This window comes from Salvia splendens, chromosome 9 (genome assembly GCF_004379255.2).
Source record: "Salvia splendens isolate huo1 chromosome 9, SspV2, whole genome shotgun sequence".
Classification (NCBI taxonomy): Eukaryota; Viridiplantae; Streptophyta; class Magnoliopsida; order Lamiales; family Lamiaceae; genus Salvia; species Salvia splendens.
In genome coordinates, this window is record NC_056040.1 from 15,758,672 (window position 1) to 15,775,803 (window position 17,132).

General features: G+C 35.8%; 2 protein-coding genes across 2 annotated transcripts; both read left to right on the forward strand.

Moving 5' to 3' along the window:
• Positions 1–8,850: 8,850 nt before the first annotated feature.
• Positions 8,851–13,892, forward strand: LOC121749850 (pescadillo homolog). The gene is made up of 13 exons (XM_042144501.1): positions 8,851–8,919; positions 9,010–9,095; positions 9,942–10,190; positions 10,274–10,411; positions 10,535–10,619; positions 10,697–10,804; positions 11,146–11,239; positions 11,406–11,656; positions 11,823–11,930; positions 12,400–12,521; positions 13,025–13,238; positions 13,382–13,585; positions 13,659–13,892. Exons 1-13 carry the CDS (start codon positions 8,896–8,898, stop codon positions 13,743–13,745), a joined length of 1,770 nt encoding a protein of 589 aa, XP_042000435.1. The 5' UTR covers positions 8,851–8,895; the 3' UTR covers positions 13,746–13,892.
• Positions 13,893–14,887: 995 nt separating this feature from the next.
• LOC121749852 (auxin-responsive protein SAUR21-like) lies at positions 14,888–15,722 on the forward strand. The gene has a single exon (XM_042144504.1). It carries the CDS (start codon positions 15,203–15,205, stop codon positions 15,479–15,481), a length of 279 nt encoding a protein of 92 aa, XP_042000438.1. The 5' UTR covers positions 14,888–15,202; the 3' UTR covers positions 15,482–15,722.
• Positions 15,723–17,132: the final 1,410 nt, after the last annotated feature.

A 17,132-nucleotide genomic window follows, 5' to 3' on the forward strand; every position in this document is an offset into this window, starting at 1 on the left:
GCGAACCCACCACAACTATCTGGCCCACGGTCCGCCGCCCTACCCGCCGGATAGGTACATGGGCGGGAAGATCCACCGAGCAGGTACAGAGGAGCCGCCTTATTGGCTACATGATTTCACGGCCAACGATGGAGACCAACATTGCCGCGCAAGTCAGCCATGGCGAGAACCACCGTCGCTCCTGTTCTCGGATGGACAAGATCCTCCATAAATTCCTAACAGGAGGTATCAGGGGCGCTTTCATGACCAACCCCAACCTCGAATCATTGATAACAATTGGGATCAAGGGGGGCTGGCACGATCGTGGAAACAACCGTCAAAGCCAGAGTTCTGAACACTATCCGTGGCGACACCAGCAGCCTCAAAACGGCCACGCCGAGCAGCTCCATCAGCCCTCGTGTTCGGACCCACCCGACTATCGCCGCCAGGGGACCTTCCACGCAGGATATCAGCAATGGCAGCCGACTTACCACCCGCCGGAAGTGCTGTACACGCAGCCTACATACCAGCCACCACGGTGCAACCGATCGTTGGATAACCGCACAGAGCCGTTGCCTACTGTCGCCCCGCCACGATCTGGCTCCACGCACCGGCCTCAACAGTCCAGCAAGTTTATTGATTCAGGGAAGCAACATGGTCTTCCCAATATTCCCAGTCTCAAGGTTCGTTCGCCTTACCCGGCCCAACCAGCTGCCGTAAGTGATTACAACGAGAAATTGCGTATTTATAGATTGGAGCAAGCCGCCCTTCTCGTCCGGTTGAATTGCGTATTTGAGGAGAATATTGATGACGAAAATCTAGTTGAAGATGTTTCCAACAACCCCGCTCACAACGGGGGCGCTAATCTTGATGTTCCAAACGACGAGTCCCTGGAAAAGATCGTGAACGTCAAAACCGACAATATGCCTCGGCAAGTGCTCGTCGGGGTATATGATGAGAAGATTGGTGATTTTATTGTTCCACCACATCAGGAATTGGAGATGACAGATGTCGTTGATTGGAGGAAATTTACATTTGACGTGGTGTTTGATGATGTCAAAAGTGGTGATCTTCTTAATCCCACACAATGGGAGTTAGAGATAAAGGAGGAGGTAGGAAACGGATCCGCATTTGCTCAACTCCAGCGACCAGGCACATTTGATCCGGGAGGAGATAAATCACCAATGCTTCTTCTTTTAACTCTCTTTGTTGCTTCGTGGTTTCCACCTTGAGGACAAGGTGGATTTCAACCGTGGGGGAGTTGATACGATCATCCTCTACATATTATTAGGGAATATTCATAGGATATTATTCTATTTAGTTAATTGTGATTCACCATATCTTTCCCATATTTGTTTAGATATTTGTTTCTTGTTCATTAAGTTAGGGTAGTAGTATTCTAGTATTATAAATAGGAGAGCTTGTTATCATTCTAATCATTCAATGAATATATATTAGTTTCCACAAATTTGTCTTGAGTAACAAGAATATCATATTTCATTTCCAAATTGTTGTTCATCGGAGAACGTCCGAAAAACAGCAATTCGTGAGCTTTCCTTCGAGCACGTCGAAGGTTCGATCACCTTATCTCTCCGAGAAGTTAGCCATCCGGCCTCGTTACGGAGAACGTCCGTAACAGGTTCTGAATTAGAATACCGTGTTGTATAGAAATTAATATCCGCCCCAATGCATCTTTGTAAGTTAGAATTTAATTGTTAGTTTATTTTCACATGTTCAGTCTTAATTGCATTGCTTTTTAAATTCGATTGAAGAAGTAGATACATGAACGTACACTAATGGACCATCTGTTGCATAATCCTTAGATCATCTCTAACCTTTAGTCTTTGTTCGCACCCAAATTCGATTGAGGTATGCATGCACTCTATATCGAGGAGCTATCCACGTAAATCCTTACAAAATCTACAAATCTATAATTCACTATCATCTTGCCAAAATATCATACAATTACTTTGATAATCTTTAACGGATAATCTAATATTGGGTAATAATTTTTCACTATAAAAGTTACTGGTAATAAGTCGGTAATAAATCATTGTTACTGAAACTTCCTCTTTGGGCATCTTCAAACTCATTAGCCGAACCACAGATGATAATGTGAATGCTTCTTACAATCATACCACATTCATTATCAGTAGTATTTTGCTGTGGTTGGCAATACAAAACACGTTTTCGACATGAAGCAAATATGTTGTGTCAAACTGAATTTGCATGAGATTAAATTAGTATAACCATGCACATAAGCATTTTTGTCTCAACTATCACACCACAATATTTTTGTGCTGACAAATTATCTTTTAAGTTATAAATATTGGAAAAATTAAGTCGTGTACAGACAACAATTTCTAATATATTTGTAATGTCATTGTATAGACTCATAAAATCGATTGTTGTAGCTTTGAAGTCTCTTATTGGTTTTCTACCCATGGGGTGCCTAGAAGAGGTATGGATTTTCTTTCTTTGTTGTAGGTTCGTCTTTTGGAGTCTGTTTGTTGTCGTCAATTCTTGGTGGTTGTTGTCGGTTGTTTTCGTCCCTATGTTTTTCTCTTTTTCTTGGTATTTCTGTGGTAAATCCCATTTTTGGTCTAGACTATTCTTGATGGTGTGTTTGTTTTTGTGTCTTTTGTTTGCTTTTCAATCTTGGGGTGATGTTGTTTTGTTATGTTTTGGACGATTGTGTTTTATTGTTGAAATTATATTTGACTAGCCAAAATTTCTGATTTAAAGCATTTTCATTACTCAATAAAAGATTGCGTGAGGGTACGCGTGCTAAATAAGTCATTAAAAGCGATAGTTTCTATGGCATTTGGATTTCATTTCGATCATATTACCTTTTTTGAGGAACTTGCTCTTTAAGAGCATCTCTAAGGAGAGAGGTAAATGTAGAGGTAAAGTTATATAACTATCATATTTATCTTTTTATTTATGAAAAATCATTCTCCAAGGGGAGAGGTATTTGAGAAAGTATTATACTTTTTCCCATTTTGAAGAGGTATCTTTACCTCTTCACCAATGGAGAGGTAAAATTTTATAACTACCATTTTTGCCTTCTTTTCATGAAAAACCATTCTCCAAGGGAGAAGGTATTTGAAAAGATATCACACTTTATGTTTTCCTAATGCATTTTGTACTATTACATGTTTAAAAAATCATTTATCTTTCTATATACCTTTTCCTTTGGAATATGTTTCTTTTTTGAAGAGTATATTTCACTTTTTGAGGATGTATATGGATGATATACATCTTTTATTTACCCTTTCTTGTTGGTGATGCTCTAATGCACGTTTGTTCATTTGGACGAGCATATTAGCTATTCGTTCTTTAAAAATAAGAACTATTTCTATTTTAGCCCGTTCGTTAAAATTATGCACGTTCTACTTAGAAACTTTTCATCTCTAATGAGGTGGAACTCATTTTTCATTTAACAATATTTTAATAACTTTTTATTTCTATCTCTCTAATTTTACTAATTATGCCCTAAAACTTGTGCCCTCAAAAGTTGATAGTACTATTTTTAACGGCCGGGACTAGTAGTAATTAAAAATATGGATCTTTTAAATTTTAATCCGAACCTATCGTATAAGTCTGATAGATTTGTTTACTTTTAATGTTTGTGCGTTTCATTCAACTAACTAAAATGAACTACTAATACTTTTGCAAACAACAATAATAACGTTGATGATAATAAATAATTCAAGTTTCCTTGATTGATGAGTGAAGACAAAGTCAAGAGATCAAAACTAAATTATCTTGAAGGATTAGATCATGGAGTTAATCCAGAACTCAGCATTTTTTAAAAATAAAAATTATATGCGATATAGCATTGATATTTTTTCAAGTGATGTCAGAAACTTTTCTTATTTATGGCCATCCCTGGTTTTGACTCAATAATTGAGCACCCTGGTATTCGATTAGTTAATTTTTTTTCCTCTCTCCTTCAATTTTGCTGCTGCAGTTTTTAAGGCAGGCTGCAATTAATCTCCATGCCTATCAATTTATTCCATAACTCATGTATAACATGCTATTTACAATAATTATTTCTTTACTATTATACATATAATAAATAATAACAATGAAGTGGTAAAATGTTAAAAAAATATACTGTATAAGTCAACTGAATGTTAATATTACTTTTCATTAATTAGTACTTGTGTGAATCTTAATTTGCACCAGGGGTATTCGGTTTGCAATATTGTATCCGAAATTAAATTTGTAGTGTATTTGGTCCACGAGATTCAACCCCACAACTCAATCCTAAATGAACAATCATAAGATAATTAGTCATAACTAACCCCCTATGACTAAAATAATCTCATAACTCAATCCTAAATTGTATCTTGATATTATTTTATCTTGCAAACCGAACACCACCTAAGATTATATCATGAATTTGAAATTATAACCAATACCCATTTTCTAGGGATTAAATTTGAAGTTCATTCCTTAAAAAATGTTCACGCGTTCAGTGGAAATTAGAGATATTGCTCCGTAATATCAAACACGAATTAACAGTTTTTGTAAAGAAATTAAAATTTCGATATTTTATATGAGTAGTTATAATTATAATGCAGTGAATGCGTTGTTTCATACTTTATCTATTGATCTGTGGATTAAATCCTATTAAACACAAATTAAAATAATTATTGCGAGCCTAAAACGCTGCTTGCAACTATTCTAGGGCTTTATTCCCATTTTATTTATTTTTAGGTTACAATTGAGGAAGTTGGTACACATATATCAGGTGAAAGCACATGGTTTTTGACCATTCAGTAGCATGACATTTTGCCCTTTTACTACTATACACTTATTTGTTGACTTAATTCATTTTTTCTTTAATACTATACTATTATTTTTCCAAGTTGTTGTATAGAAAACAACCACAAACTGATTTTAATCATTATGGCTCTTGATGTTTCTACTCTGTGATTTAAATGAGAAGAGAAGGGGGGTGCATTTTTGGTAAGTGAAGCATTGAATTTAGTTACTTACACTTGGATGGGGACCCCATGTTTACTAGTGTTGTTATTCAAGAAAAAAGTCAGAAGCCTTTTTATGATACATTGATTTTGTGATGATAGAGAAAGATTTGCCAACTTTTTTAAATCCAAAATCTGATCAAGATCCATCTGTCTAATGCTTTGATTTGTTGACACCTTTAGACTTAGTACATAACTGATTTATCTCTATTTATAGCAATGGATTTTTCACAGCATACATTAATCACCAATTTAGCATAAAATCCAAGAATTTTATATCATCCATCAAACTCTCAAACTCATCATGCTCAGGTACATAATATACAAGTGAAAGTACTAACAAATAGGCATTCAAGTTTTCAGACAGAAATGTAGTACGAAAGCAACTAGTTCATGAAAAAAACAACTCATACTATTATCCAAAATTATTTTTAAAAAAATTCAACAATTTAGTCAAGAGAAGAAGATGAGATGTATTATGAGAGCCTCTGGTATTTCCGTGTCTCCTTGCAGCCACTTGATCACGTGAGGATTATCGACAAATTGGACTGCAAAATCAATGGGATTAGTTAAGGACATTGTTGAAATAATTAATTGTCTAAGGATAAGGCTAAGTATGAAAACTTTAGCATGTTATGGAAGGCATGAAATATTTTCGAGTGGTCGAATCATTGAGTCGTATAGGCCCCTGCTGTCCCGGTCTTCTTCTCACCAGCTACACCATTCTTCAACCAACCACGCCATTCATTTCGGTTGAGACTTTGATTCTCAGCTCTTGAAATTTCCTCATTTAATGGATTCATATATTTATATAGTAGTTCTTGTTTTAAGTCGAAGTCGATCCTTTTACACATCCCTCATAGTGTTAAAGGTAGCAGAAGCAGTTGCTGTGTTATAACATATTCACAGCTGCATTAGCTCATTTCGTGCTCTAAAACCGGCTAAATGCGAAGTTTTTACTTACTTTTTTTGTGTCATTTTCATTATAAAAAATTTTGATAGGGGAAAGAAATTCTGTTGCTTTGGCGTGTGTGGTGGGGTTCGAACGCCTCTACATATATACATCCATTGCTACATTTCTTGATAATTAGTTGGAAAACCAAGTGCATGTGATGTCTCATGTGCAATTGTCTTTTACCACTATTGCCAGATGCTGCCTGCCTGCACCACTAGTTTGTTACTACCATTTTGCTGAAAACAAGGATTTGGTCTTAATTTTGCTGCATTTTTTGGCTAATAGAATAATATGCAGATGAGGGCGACTGTGAGACATAGTTTTCTGGTGAGGACGAGGCTGCAACGAGCGCTTGTGAGAGTTGTTTTGTGGCGAGGACGAGGCTGCAGCGGGCGCCTATCCGCGTAGGTGCATTAGTACATAAACCAGTTGATTTTCCATTTTTGTGCTGATAAATATTTATTGGTTTTGACATATCATTTTTGAGCCTCAAATTACTGTGTGAGATTGATATATATGCACATGACATGAGTCATCACATGGATTGGTCTTTCAATCAATCACAAAACATATTAAAAATCCATCAAAATAATGCAGTTAGTTATTACCTACCTTCCTTCTTTCTTTCTTTCATATTCATAACTCTGTCAAATGCCAATAGATTTGACATCATGAAAAGTAAAACAATTGCATCTTTTTAAGCCAAGGATATTCATAGTGTGACACAAATTCTAATTAAAGAAAATGTATGAAAAATCTTGATATATATGAGAAAAATGATCAATATTCATTGATGAATCCACTACTACAACAAACAATCAATCTACATATAGAAAGTTCATCAATTCTTGATCACAAAATTTGCCTAACACTAGTCTATTTGATCTCAATTTCATGGAGGGGTGACATTCAAACACCGCCGCCGTCATTTGCCATCAATAAGAAACGGCCACGTGTGATGAGTTGAGTTGAGTTGAGTTGAGAGATGAGGGTGAGAAAGTAAACTTCACTGCATGGGATTGTGAGGCCTCCCATTGGATGATGATATCCAAACTCCTCCTCAGCCAAATGCAACAATTCTTGAAACAAAGGTTGGTTAAGAAAGCAAATTGGGAGCACAAATCTCCTATGCATCTCCCCAACATACACCGGGAAATGCCCCTTTGGGACGTCGTGGCATGCCGAAAAGTTCCCATTTTTGGGTGATATGCTTCTCCTCAGCTTCTGCTTGGTCTCACTAGACAAGAATCCCATTTTTGGAAAGGATAAGGTTTTGAAGTGGTAGTAGAAGTGAGCTTTGAGATTTGTGTGTTTGGTTATTTGAGTTGGAATTGGAGTTAGGAGGTTTATATAGGGGTATGGGGAGACATATCAGGTGAAAATTAAATAATGTGATGGTGTTTTTTTTTACTTACTTTTGAGTGATATATATAGGCATAGTATTTTGATATTTGGGCCTACCAACACAACAATGGGGAAATGCAGTTTGGTGTGGAGAAAATAAAATCTTGTTTTGGACAAGTAAATCCTGTCTACCAGCATATTGCAATTTGTTGATGAGAGAGAGTGGACAATACATACATATATATTTAATTTTTATTTAAATTTTTTGTAGGTGCATTGAACCTTAAGTTTTTTTTGTGGCTTTCTATACTTAAATCTGTAAAGCACAAACTGTTGGGGGTGGGGGGCCTTGGTATTGTACATTGTCTCAATTTTGTTGCATAGTTCCATTGCTATGTGATCCTCTCTCCCTTTCTCTAACGGTTACTACTTACTCTACTCTGTCTCAATTTTGTTGCATAGTTCCATTGCTATGTGATCCTCTCTCCCTTTCTCTAGCGGCTACTACTTACTCTGTCCATCCCGGAATAAGTGTTTCATATATATAAATTTGGTGAGTAGATTTACCTTTTTTGTTTTGATAGCACCATTTATGTACTGAATTATGATATGTGGGATATACTCCATTTATTTTGAAATTGAATACTTATTTATTTTAGAAATGGAGATAGCCCATATTTTGTAACTTTGTTAATTTTTTTTATAAATGGCCTTTTGGAGCTATCTAACGATAAAGCACCTACATCTTACAATGAATGTGTATAAGTGTATTCAATGTCTCATGTAATTTGTAGTTTATTTAAATTTAAGCATATAATTGATTTGGAGTTTGAAAAAAAGATGGTTACATTTTGAAGAAACCTACATTTTACCTAATTGTTCCCTTTTTTTTTTGCAACAACTCTATCTAATGCGAGATACTATTGCACAAGAAAATATTCTCTTTCTCTTTTAAGTAATCATGCATGTGTACAAACAAAACAAAATATTTATTTAATTACTTTTCCTTTTTATCACCTTTAATCACGCAGAATTTTATTACATTCATTTGTCTGCGAATTAATATCCCATTTTATTATTTTAGTAATTATGCGATTTAAAATTTCATTTATTTTTTGATGAATGGACCCACACTCCATTAAATTATACCCATAGTTAATTATATAAATATTATATGAAAGTGAGACTCACATTTTATTAATTTTTTCACCCAATTCCGTATAGTCATACAATTTCTTGAAAATTATAATGAGTTTAAATGAAACTTTAAATCAGAAGCAGCGGGAGTATTATAGACTCCCAGATGAAGATTTTGAAGAGAAAATTCAGATCCAACTTTAAAAAAAATTACAATATCGCTACTTTTATAGAGGATAATATTTACTAACTTTAAACGTTTACAATTACATTTCCAAATTTATTTTGTCCAATATTATCATTCTCTTAAAAAAAATGATAAATGCGAACCCAATAAGGGATTAAGGGGTTTGTTTTCAAATTTATGTATTTGGGCTTTAAAAGCCCAATTAAAATAGTCATTCAAGCCCAAATCAAACAAAACCTATTTAAAATCTTATAACCCTCGCCTCCTTCGTCTCCTCTCTCTCCCACCTCTTCGACGCCATGCCGAAGCACTATCGCCCCGCCGTAAGTTTGAATTCACCACCGGAAATGTTCTCCAGCACGATCTTAACCTCAAGATGAACTGAATCTCACCGTGCACTTTTTTTTTTTCAGGGGAAGAAGAAGGAGGGAAACGCGGCCAAGTATGTGACGAGGTCACAAGCTGTTAAATACCTCCAAGTTAGCCTTCCTGTATTCAGGTTCCTCTAATTTTCCATTTGTTTGGTCGTAATGTTAGCTTAAGTGAGCTTGTACTTTTAAATTGAATAAATTGAATATGTATGCAGTGAGGCTGCGGTTATAAGTTTGTTTTTGGTTTTTGTAAATTTAAAAAAAATTCGGCTATTTTTGCTTTTGCAGCATGAAATACGCACCTATTGTTAGTTCATCTTTGCGTGTGTGTGAGGGGGTCGAGTGTAGGGTTTAATGCTCGTCATTTTTCTGCAGCAGACATGTGATGTTCGTATCGTGCGCAATTTAAATTAAGAGTTACTTCTCGCTAGGGAGTTAACTTGTCTACGTGTACACATGTTTGTGTTTACTTTCAGCTAAGGGTGTTCTAGGAATCGTGTTGTACTAGTAGTTGATGGGCTTTTGGGTTTTTGGTAGCTGTGATAATAATAAGATGTTTGACTTCGCGTCTTCAGAGTTGTGTTTTGTTTTACAAATCTACGTAATTCCTCGTGTCATATCACCAGTTTTTATATTCCCCGTAATCTATTTAGTTGGATTAAGTGTGTAACGTTAGTTGAGTTGGGAATCAACCCTGTAATATTAATGTTTAAACTTTTTGAGCTGTTACCAATTTAGATGGTCAATCAATCTGACATGGTTGATTCATTTCCTCTATGGAGATTGGATTGGACTGTTTTTTCTATTTAACATGGTGTATGTGTATGAGCTTTGAAATGTTTGTCTTGGGTTTAGTTGAGCTGTGGGTTGTTTGGTCCGTTTGCTATGAGTATACTTGTGCTATGCTTTATATGGATTTTGAGAGATAGTGTTCACTTATGACTGCTAATGATTCTTCTCTATCCACCATTCAGGAGACTATGCATCCTCAAAGGTGTATTTCCCCGGGAACCAAAGAAGAAGGTGAAGGGAAACCACCATTCTTATTATCACACAAAAGATCTCATGTTTCTTAAACATGAGCCTCTTCTTGAAAAATTTAGAGACATGCGAACTTATGAGAGGAAAGTGAAGAAAGCCGTGTCAAAGAAGAATAGAGATCTCGCGGAACGGCTGTTGAGACGGAAGCCCACTTACACTCTTGATATGCTCATTAAGGAGAGGTAGAATTCAGTTTCTCCTTTGAGTTCTGATGTGCTTGTTTTGTACAAATAGTGTTATTTTACCATTTTTCGTTTGGAATTAGGTATCCAAAATTCATTGATGCAGTAAGGGACCTTGATGACTGCCTTAGTATGGTACACCTATTTGCTGCATTGCCTGCTGTGGATAGAATTGTAGATGGAGAAAAGATTCCTGTAAGCCGTGTCCATAATTGCCGAAGGTTACTGCTCTTGCAGCTTTCTGGATTTGCAATTTAAGAATTTTAAGTCAGACAACCATGTTATGTTTGGGCCAACGTACTTATCCTGTTTCTGCCTGTTCTGTCCTCCTGCAATGGTTGTAGGTTGAGTCAAGAGTGGCAGGCATACATTTCTCGCACCCATAAACTACGGAAGACTTTCATTTCTGTGAAAGGAATTTATTATCAAGTATGCATGTTATTCTCTATTGCTGAATCACTTCATGTATCATAGATATCTTATTAATGTCAATTTATCCTTGGCAGGCAGAGGTCGAGGGGCAAAAAGTTACTTGGTTAACTCCTCATGCATTACAACAAGTACTGCCTGAAGTGGATTACAGGGTCTTGCTTACCTTTTTGGAATTTTATGAGGTTAGTCATAACTTATATGATCTGATGTCATTCTTATTATCTATGCTTCTCTTTTATTTTTGAGTTTGTATACCCACACACAATGGATATATATTTCTATTTGCTGCAACTTCTAGGAATAGAACTAAATTTGTTCCAATAAATGTCTTATGCAATAACCTGGGTTAGTAAAGCTCATAAGGGAGCTGCAATTAGAATTAAAAATATCTTACTAAACATTGGTTGAAACCATTAAGCTCATGGATTAATATCTCAATCTCTGTCTTGGATTAGTCTCTAGTAATGGTGTCTGCAATTGTATTATTTATCTTCCGTTTTTAATTATATCCATTTGTTTGCAGACTCTTCTTGCATTTGTTAACCACAGACTGTATCATTCAATAAATGTGACATATCCACCAATTCTTGACCCTCGGTTGGAAGCTCTGTCTGCAGGTTATTTCATATTTTCATGATTAATCATATGTATTGGATTTTTTCTTAATTACATTAGGGCTTTGAGAATACATGAAGTTACTTGTGATTTGATGTTATAAACATATGAGATGAGGAACCAATTTTTGGTTCTGCAGTGTCCAATATTGATGTTTGAACTATGCAGATCTTTATGCATTGTCAAGATATCTTGATGCCAACGGCCAAATGAGTACAAAAGCCATCATCTCGTCTGGCTCTGAGCCAGCTGAACATCAACAGGATGAACCGGGTGCTTTAATGCAACAGCTTCCTTCTAATGAACCTGGTGCTTTGATGCACCTTCTTGAAGATGCTTCTAGAGAGGATGAGGAAGATTCAGAAACTAGGGAATGCAAAAATCTCTTCAGGAACATCAAATTCTTCTTAAGTCGTGAGGTTACATATTGTTATTATCTCTTCTGCTCCCCCCTGTCTTCCTCGATCAATTTCCTCCTTTATTTCAATTTCTGTTTCCCAGTGATGTGATGCTTTCCTTTCTACTCACACCCTTCTCCCGTCTCTTCACTATTGAACTCAACCTTTTCAATTGTTTCTTTGTCAGTCTCCTAGAGAGTCGTTGCTGTTTATCATCCCTGCATTTGGTGGCAAAGTTTCTTGGGAAGGTGCAGGTGCACCTTATGATGAGTCTGACCAAAGCATCACTCATCAGGTCTGTTCCTCCACATATTTCATTAATTGTTTTTGAGGTTTGGTAAATGATGACTGATGTGCTTCACAATGTGTTCAAACCAGTATATATGCCATTTATGTATTTAATCGTTTAGGTGATTTAATATGAAAGTTTACATTATACTAGTTTTCTCTTTCTTTTTTTTTCACTTCAACAATAATTTGGTTTGCTAGCTTCCACCACCTTTCCTGGGTTGTATATGTTCATCTGCTTTCCGTATTTAGGTTGTGTTTTTAGTAGTTTGTATTGTGACAACACCGCTCTTGAATCTTCTTAGAAGCTCATATGCGGGCAGAGGATTTTTGCGAGTTTCTGACATGGAAATTGGATTTCTTTTATTATTGTTTAGAAAATCATGTTTAGGATTCTCTGTATATAGTATTTTGCAATTCCACAACTCCGAGAAGAAAAATCCAGAATTATATTGAGGTTATTTTTTTGTGTGCAGATTGTTGATAGGCCAACACAAGGACATAAGTTCCTTTCCAGAGAATACATCCAACCTCAGTGGGTTTATGATTGTATAAATGCACACATCATTTTGCCTACTGAGAAATATATTGTCGGATGGTAAGCTCCATATCAAATTTTGCATTGCAATTTTATAATCAAGAGCTCTCTTATTTGTGGAAAAACTGTGATAATACTATTTGCTTTGGTATCTAATTTATGGTTTTAATATCTAGTTGATCGTATTAGCTTTAGTATCTGGTTGATCTATGATGTTTACTTTGATGGAACTGCCTTCTCAATAGTTGATAGTGCTTCCAATTGCGATGATTCTCGTGGAGACATCTTTGTGCTTATATGTACTGACTGAATTCAGGTTGTACTAGATGCCTGTGTCCATGAAAACATATCCGAAAATAAACAATTAGGTGTTCAAGTTAAGTATCTACTGTTTCTTGTAATAAATACTCTTGACGGTTGAGTTGTAGAATCTTTTTCTCACTCTTGTATCCTGTACTTTCTAGACTAAAAGATTCTCCCTACCAGTTATGTCATTTAAAAAAATGTTTGCATCGATTATTGCATCAAATTTTGATGTTTTCATTTTTGTTTACATATTGCAGTGTACCTCCGCCGCATTTGTCTCCATTTGTAGATAATGATGCTGAGGGTCATGTTCCTGAGTATGCTGAAGCTATTGAGCGACTAAAGGCTGCTGAAAGAAAGGAAGTCTTGCCATTGCCTGGCATGGGAAAAGAGGATTTGGACGACCCTCAAAGTTTACTAGGCATCATTGATCGGGCAGAAGCTATCGAGGCTGCTAAGAAGAAGCAGAAGGTACACATCATGAAACATTATCATGGCTAAGCTAGATTTGTTTCTCATTCCCTAAGATGTGTTGTTTATTGTGTGGTTTGTTATTCTCTTTCGTATATCTATCCAAGTGTTATTAAACACTCAAATGTGTTCCTTGGATTCAGATGTTAATGCAGGAGAAGAAGTACCATGAAGAACTGAAGCTAGAGCTTCAAGGTGCTCAGTTAGCTTCTCTCCAAAGTGGCGTTGAAGTCGAGGATGCTGAAGAAGATGCTTTACCTGATCTGCAACAAAGGGCCAAGGATGCTGATAGCATGTCTGAGGTTTCAATGTCGCGCAAGAAGAGGAAACTTCTAGAAGCAATGAAGGTAAAACAAAGATTTTATTTTTCATGTGGTGTCCTTGGTATTGATATATGGAAGCTCATTGCTTATGTTTCAGATTGGTAAAAAGAGGAAAGAGGACGGAGTAAATCTCCTAAAAGAACGGAAGCGGAGAATCGACCAAGCTAAGAAGAGCTCTTCGTAAAATCGATGTTTGTAGGATCGATCCACTTTAAATCTTATTATTATTATGTGTTTTTATCAAAGAAAGGAGGATGGGTTTGATATATCTAAATACTGGCAAATCATATCAAAGAAAGGATGGGTTTGTTGTATTTCATTTTTCGATCAATATCTTCTAGTTTTTTTTCTCTACTTACGCATATATGCCTGCCCAAGAAATTTATTAGAATCATTTTTGGTACATCAAACCATAACCGTCTTAAATTATGACCTATCAAAGAGGCATCAATTTTCATAATGTGGTCATGCCTTGTTGCCAAAGTTGTATGGATAAAAAAAGTTCTTCAATGATATATTTCATATACATTCTTTTGTAATCTCATTGGATACATTTCTAAGAGAATCTACTCTACAAAATTCAACTCCTAAAACAGTAATGCTACAAATCATCTTCTGCTCAAACCAGAGATGAAATCTACAAATAAGTCCTCGCTGCAAGGGATGGTGAGACCACCCATCGGGTGACTGAACCCGAATTCTTCCTCAGCTTGAAACAACAGTTCTTGGAACGAAGGATGGTTCAAGTATGCCACTGGAATCACAAAGCGCTTCTTTTCATTATCACCAACATAGACGGCAACGTGCCCTTTTGGAACTTCAGCTGACCTTCTTTCATTGGACAAAGACCGTCTTAGAATCTGACGAATGGCCATTGTGTGACCCTTTTCTCGAGTTAGAATGAGAAGAATAGCTATTATGAAGGAAATCAAAAATCAAGAAAGATAAGAATGTAGTGAAGGCTTGTTGATGGTTGGACTTGGGAAATGTGTTGTATATATAGATGCACAAGAAATGCTTGTGTCCCTTTGGAAATCACAGAAATGTTGACAAATGCAGGCTTTGACGTTTGAAGAAACACAAGCACATGAGAAATCACATGGATTTGTCCATCAATGTTTAAGCAATAAAATGAAGATTTTTGATGAATTGAATGCATTGTTTGTTGCCATAGTTATCTCACACCACATATATATCTGTTGTTGCTTCAATAAAATCTCTAGACAAATCCATGTGATTGTGTTTTTAACTTAGTCCCATTTTGCATACCTACCTATGTTTTCTTCTGTCCATAGAAGCAAAAACGTCTTAAATTATGGCTTTTCTTCTGTCCAAATTTCATTATGTGGCCATGGCTTGTTGCCATAGTTGGTTAGATAACATTATCTCACACCACATATATCTTGTTGCTTCAAGAAAATCCCAAAACAAATCCATGTGCTTATGCTTTCAACTTAGGCATCATGCCCCATTTGCATATCTACTTGTTCTCTTCATTTTTCATTTCGATATACCATTTCTGAAAAGTCTATTTATACATAACAAATTTCTTCATTGCTCCCATCATCAACTCTTACACCATAAAAACTTGAGATTCTCTCCCACAAAAAGTTTCTCACTTCAGCTCAGTTTCATACAAGAATGGCAGTGCGACAAATGCTGAGACGGTCTTTATCTAGCGAGAGAAGATCAGCTTCCTCAAGAAATGAGGTCTCAAAGGGCCATGTTGCTGTCTATGTTGGGGAGAGTGAGAAGAAGCGTTTTGTTGTTCCACTCTCGTACTTGAACCACCCCTCGTTTCAAGAATTGTTATTTCAAGCTGAGGAGGAATTTGGATTCCGTCACCCCATGGGCAGCCTCACCATCCCTTGCAGCCAGGACACATTCATTGACGTCGTCTCTGGCTTGAGAAGCACATGATATACACTAGCCATGTTTTTAGAAAAGCACATTTTTGTAGATCAGAATTTAGAAATGTATGTAATGAGAAGATATTAATACATAGCCATTTTCAGATGCAACACTATTGTTTAAGTATTTTTTAAAAGGATTAGCTAAAAAAATCTCTCCATGGATTTCTTCAACTTCCATAATCTTAAACTTCAAATCGATGTGAAAGAAGTTTAGATGTTATTTTCACTCAAACTTATCTGCATTTGTCTGAACCGATTTCAGAAATGATTTTGGCTGTGAATTCCAAAATGTCATTGTTTATATTCTAACATCGTCATTCTTAGTCTCTTACAACATCTTCTTCTGTACTACTATTGAATGTTAGAATACAGCATCACGAGATTCCTCACGTTCTCATATTTATAATGACGAAACCAATCACATTATTCAAACTCTGCCTTACTTGATTTAATCGAATTTAAGTAGCTAGGAGGATTTTGATCTTGTGAAAAAATAGAAAATGAGTTACAAAGCAAGGATCTCAATCTTAACATAGTAAGATAAGAATGAATGCTAAAAGATGCATGATTGTCTTGACTCATTTATCCTTAAAAACAAGACAAACAAAGACAGCCGTTTTTCTAAAGTTGCTAAAATCAATACATAGAAATGAAAGAATTGCATAATGATCCTATAATTGAGTTTCTGTTAGCAATAAATGTCTAACTCAGGTTTATTTTTTTTGTTTTGACATTCTCTCAAGAAAATGAATACATGTACTTATTTATTTTCCCACTCGAGACATGACGTTTTTAAGTTTTGTAAGAAGCATCTTGGCTATAAATATTAGTAGAATCAGAAAATTTCTCATTTTTAAGCCAAAACTGTCATTTAGAAAGTTGCAATTTAGGGTCTAGTTACCAAAATAGGCAATGGCCCTACTTTGGCAAGCTGGTACCAACATTTGATGCCTTATTTCGACCTCTCAAGGCTCAATGAATCTGCTGCTCTCAAAATCTACGCGGCCGGCCCACCATGTGAGCTCAGCTGTGATGGAACTCTTACTGCTAATTAACCGATACTGATCCTTAACATACGGGAAGGTGTCAGCCCGGGTGGTTAGGTTTCTTCAAGACTTATGAAAACATGGAAATTTCATGTTTAGACAATGAATGAGATTTGCTAACTCATTTTTTATTAATTCTTGAGATTTTCTTCTTCAAGATTTAGAAACATAAGCACATGATTTTGTATTTTAGTCATCACATACTGATTTTAAGGCAGCAATAATATGTGGTGATAGAGAGCCATGCTATGCTACCAACTTAGCCCTAAGAAGAAGCATATAACAAATTCTAAATAAATCCACATTTTCAAATTTTCTCAAGATCTTCTTACCAAGCTGGATTATGATAAACCTTTGTTGTATGCATAACTTTCTAGAAATATTTCAAGTTAACAGAAAAAAAATTGAAACCAAATGATTTTTCATGTGTCATCAATACATTGTAACTTTGCTGCAGAAAAATAGTATCTGTAAAAAAAACTAGTTCTACAAAACTCTGTTCCTCTACAACAGATCAGCTGAGGCTCGATGTGAAATCAATGAAACTCTATTCAGTTTAATGGTAGAAGCTCTATTTAGTCAAGATAAATCACATGATTTTCATTATGCTAA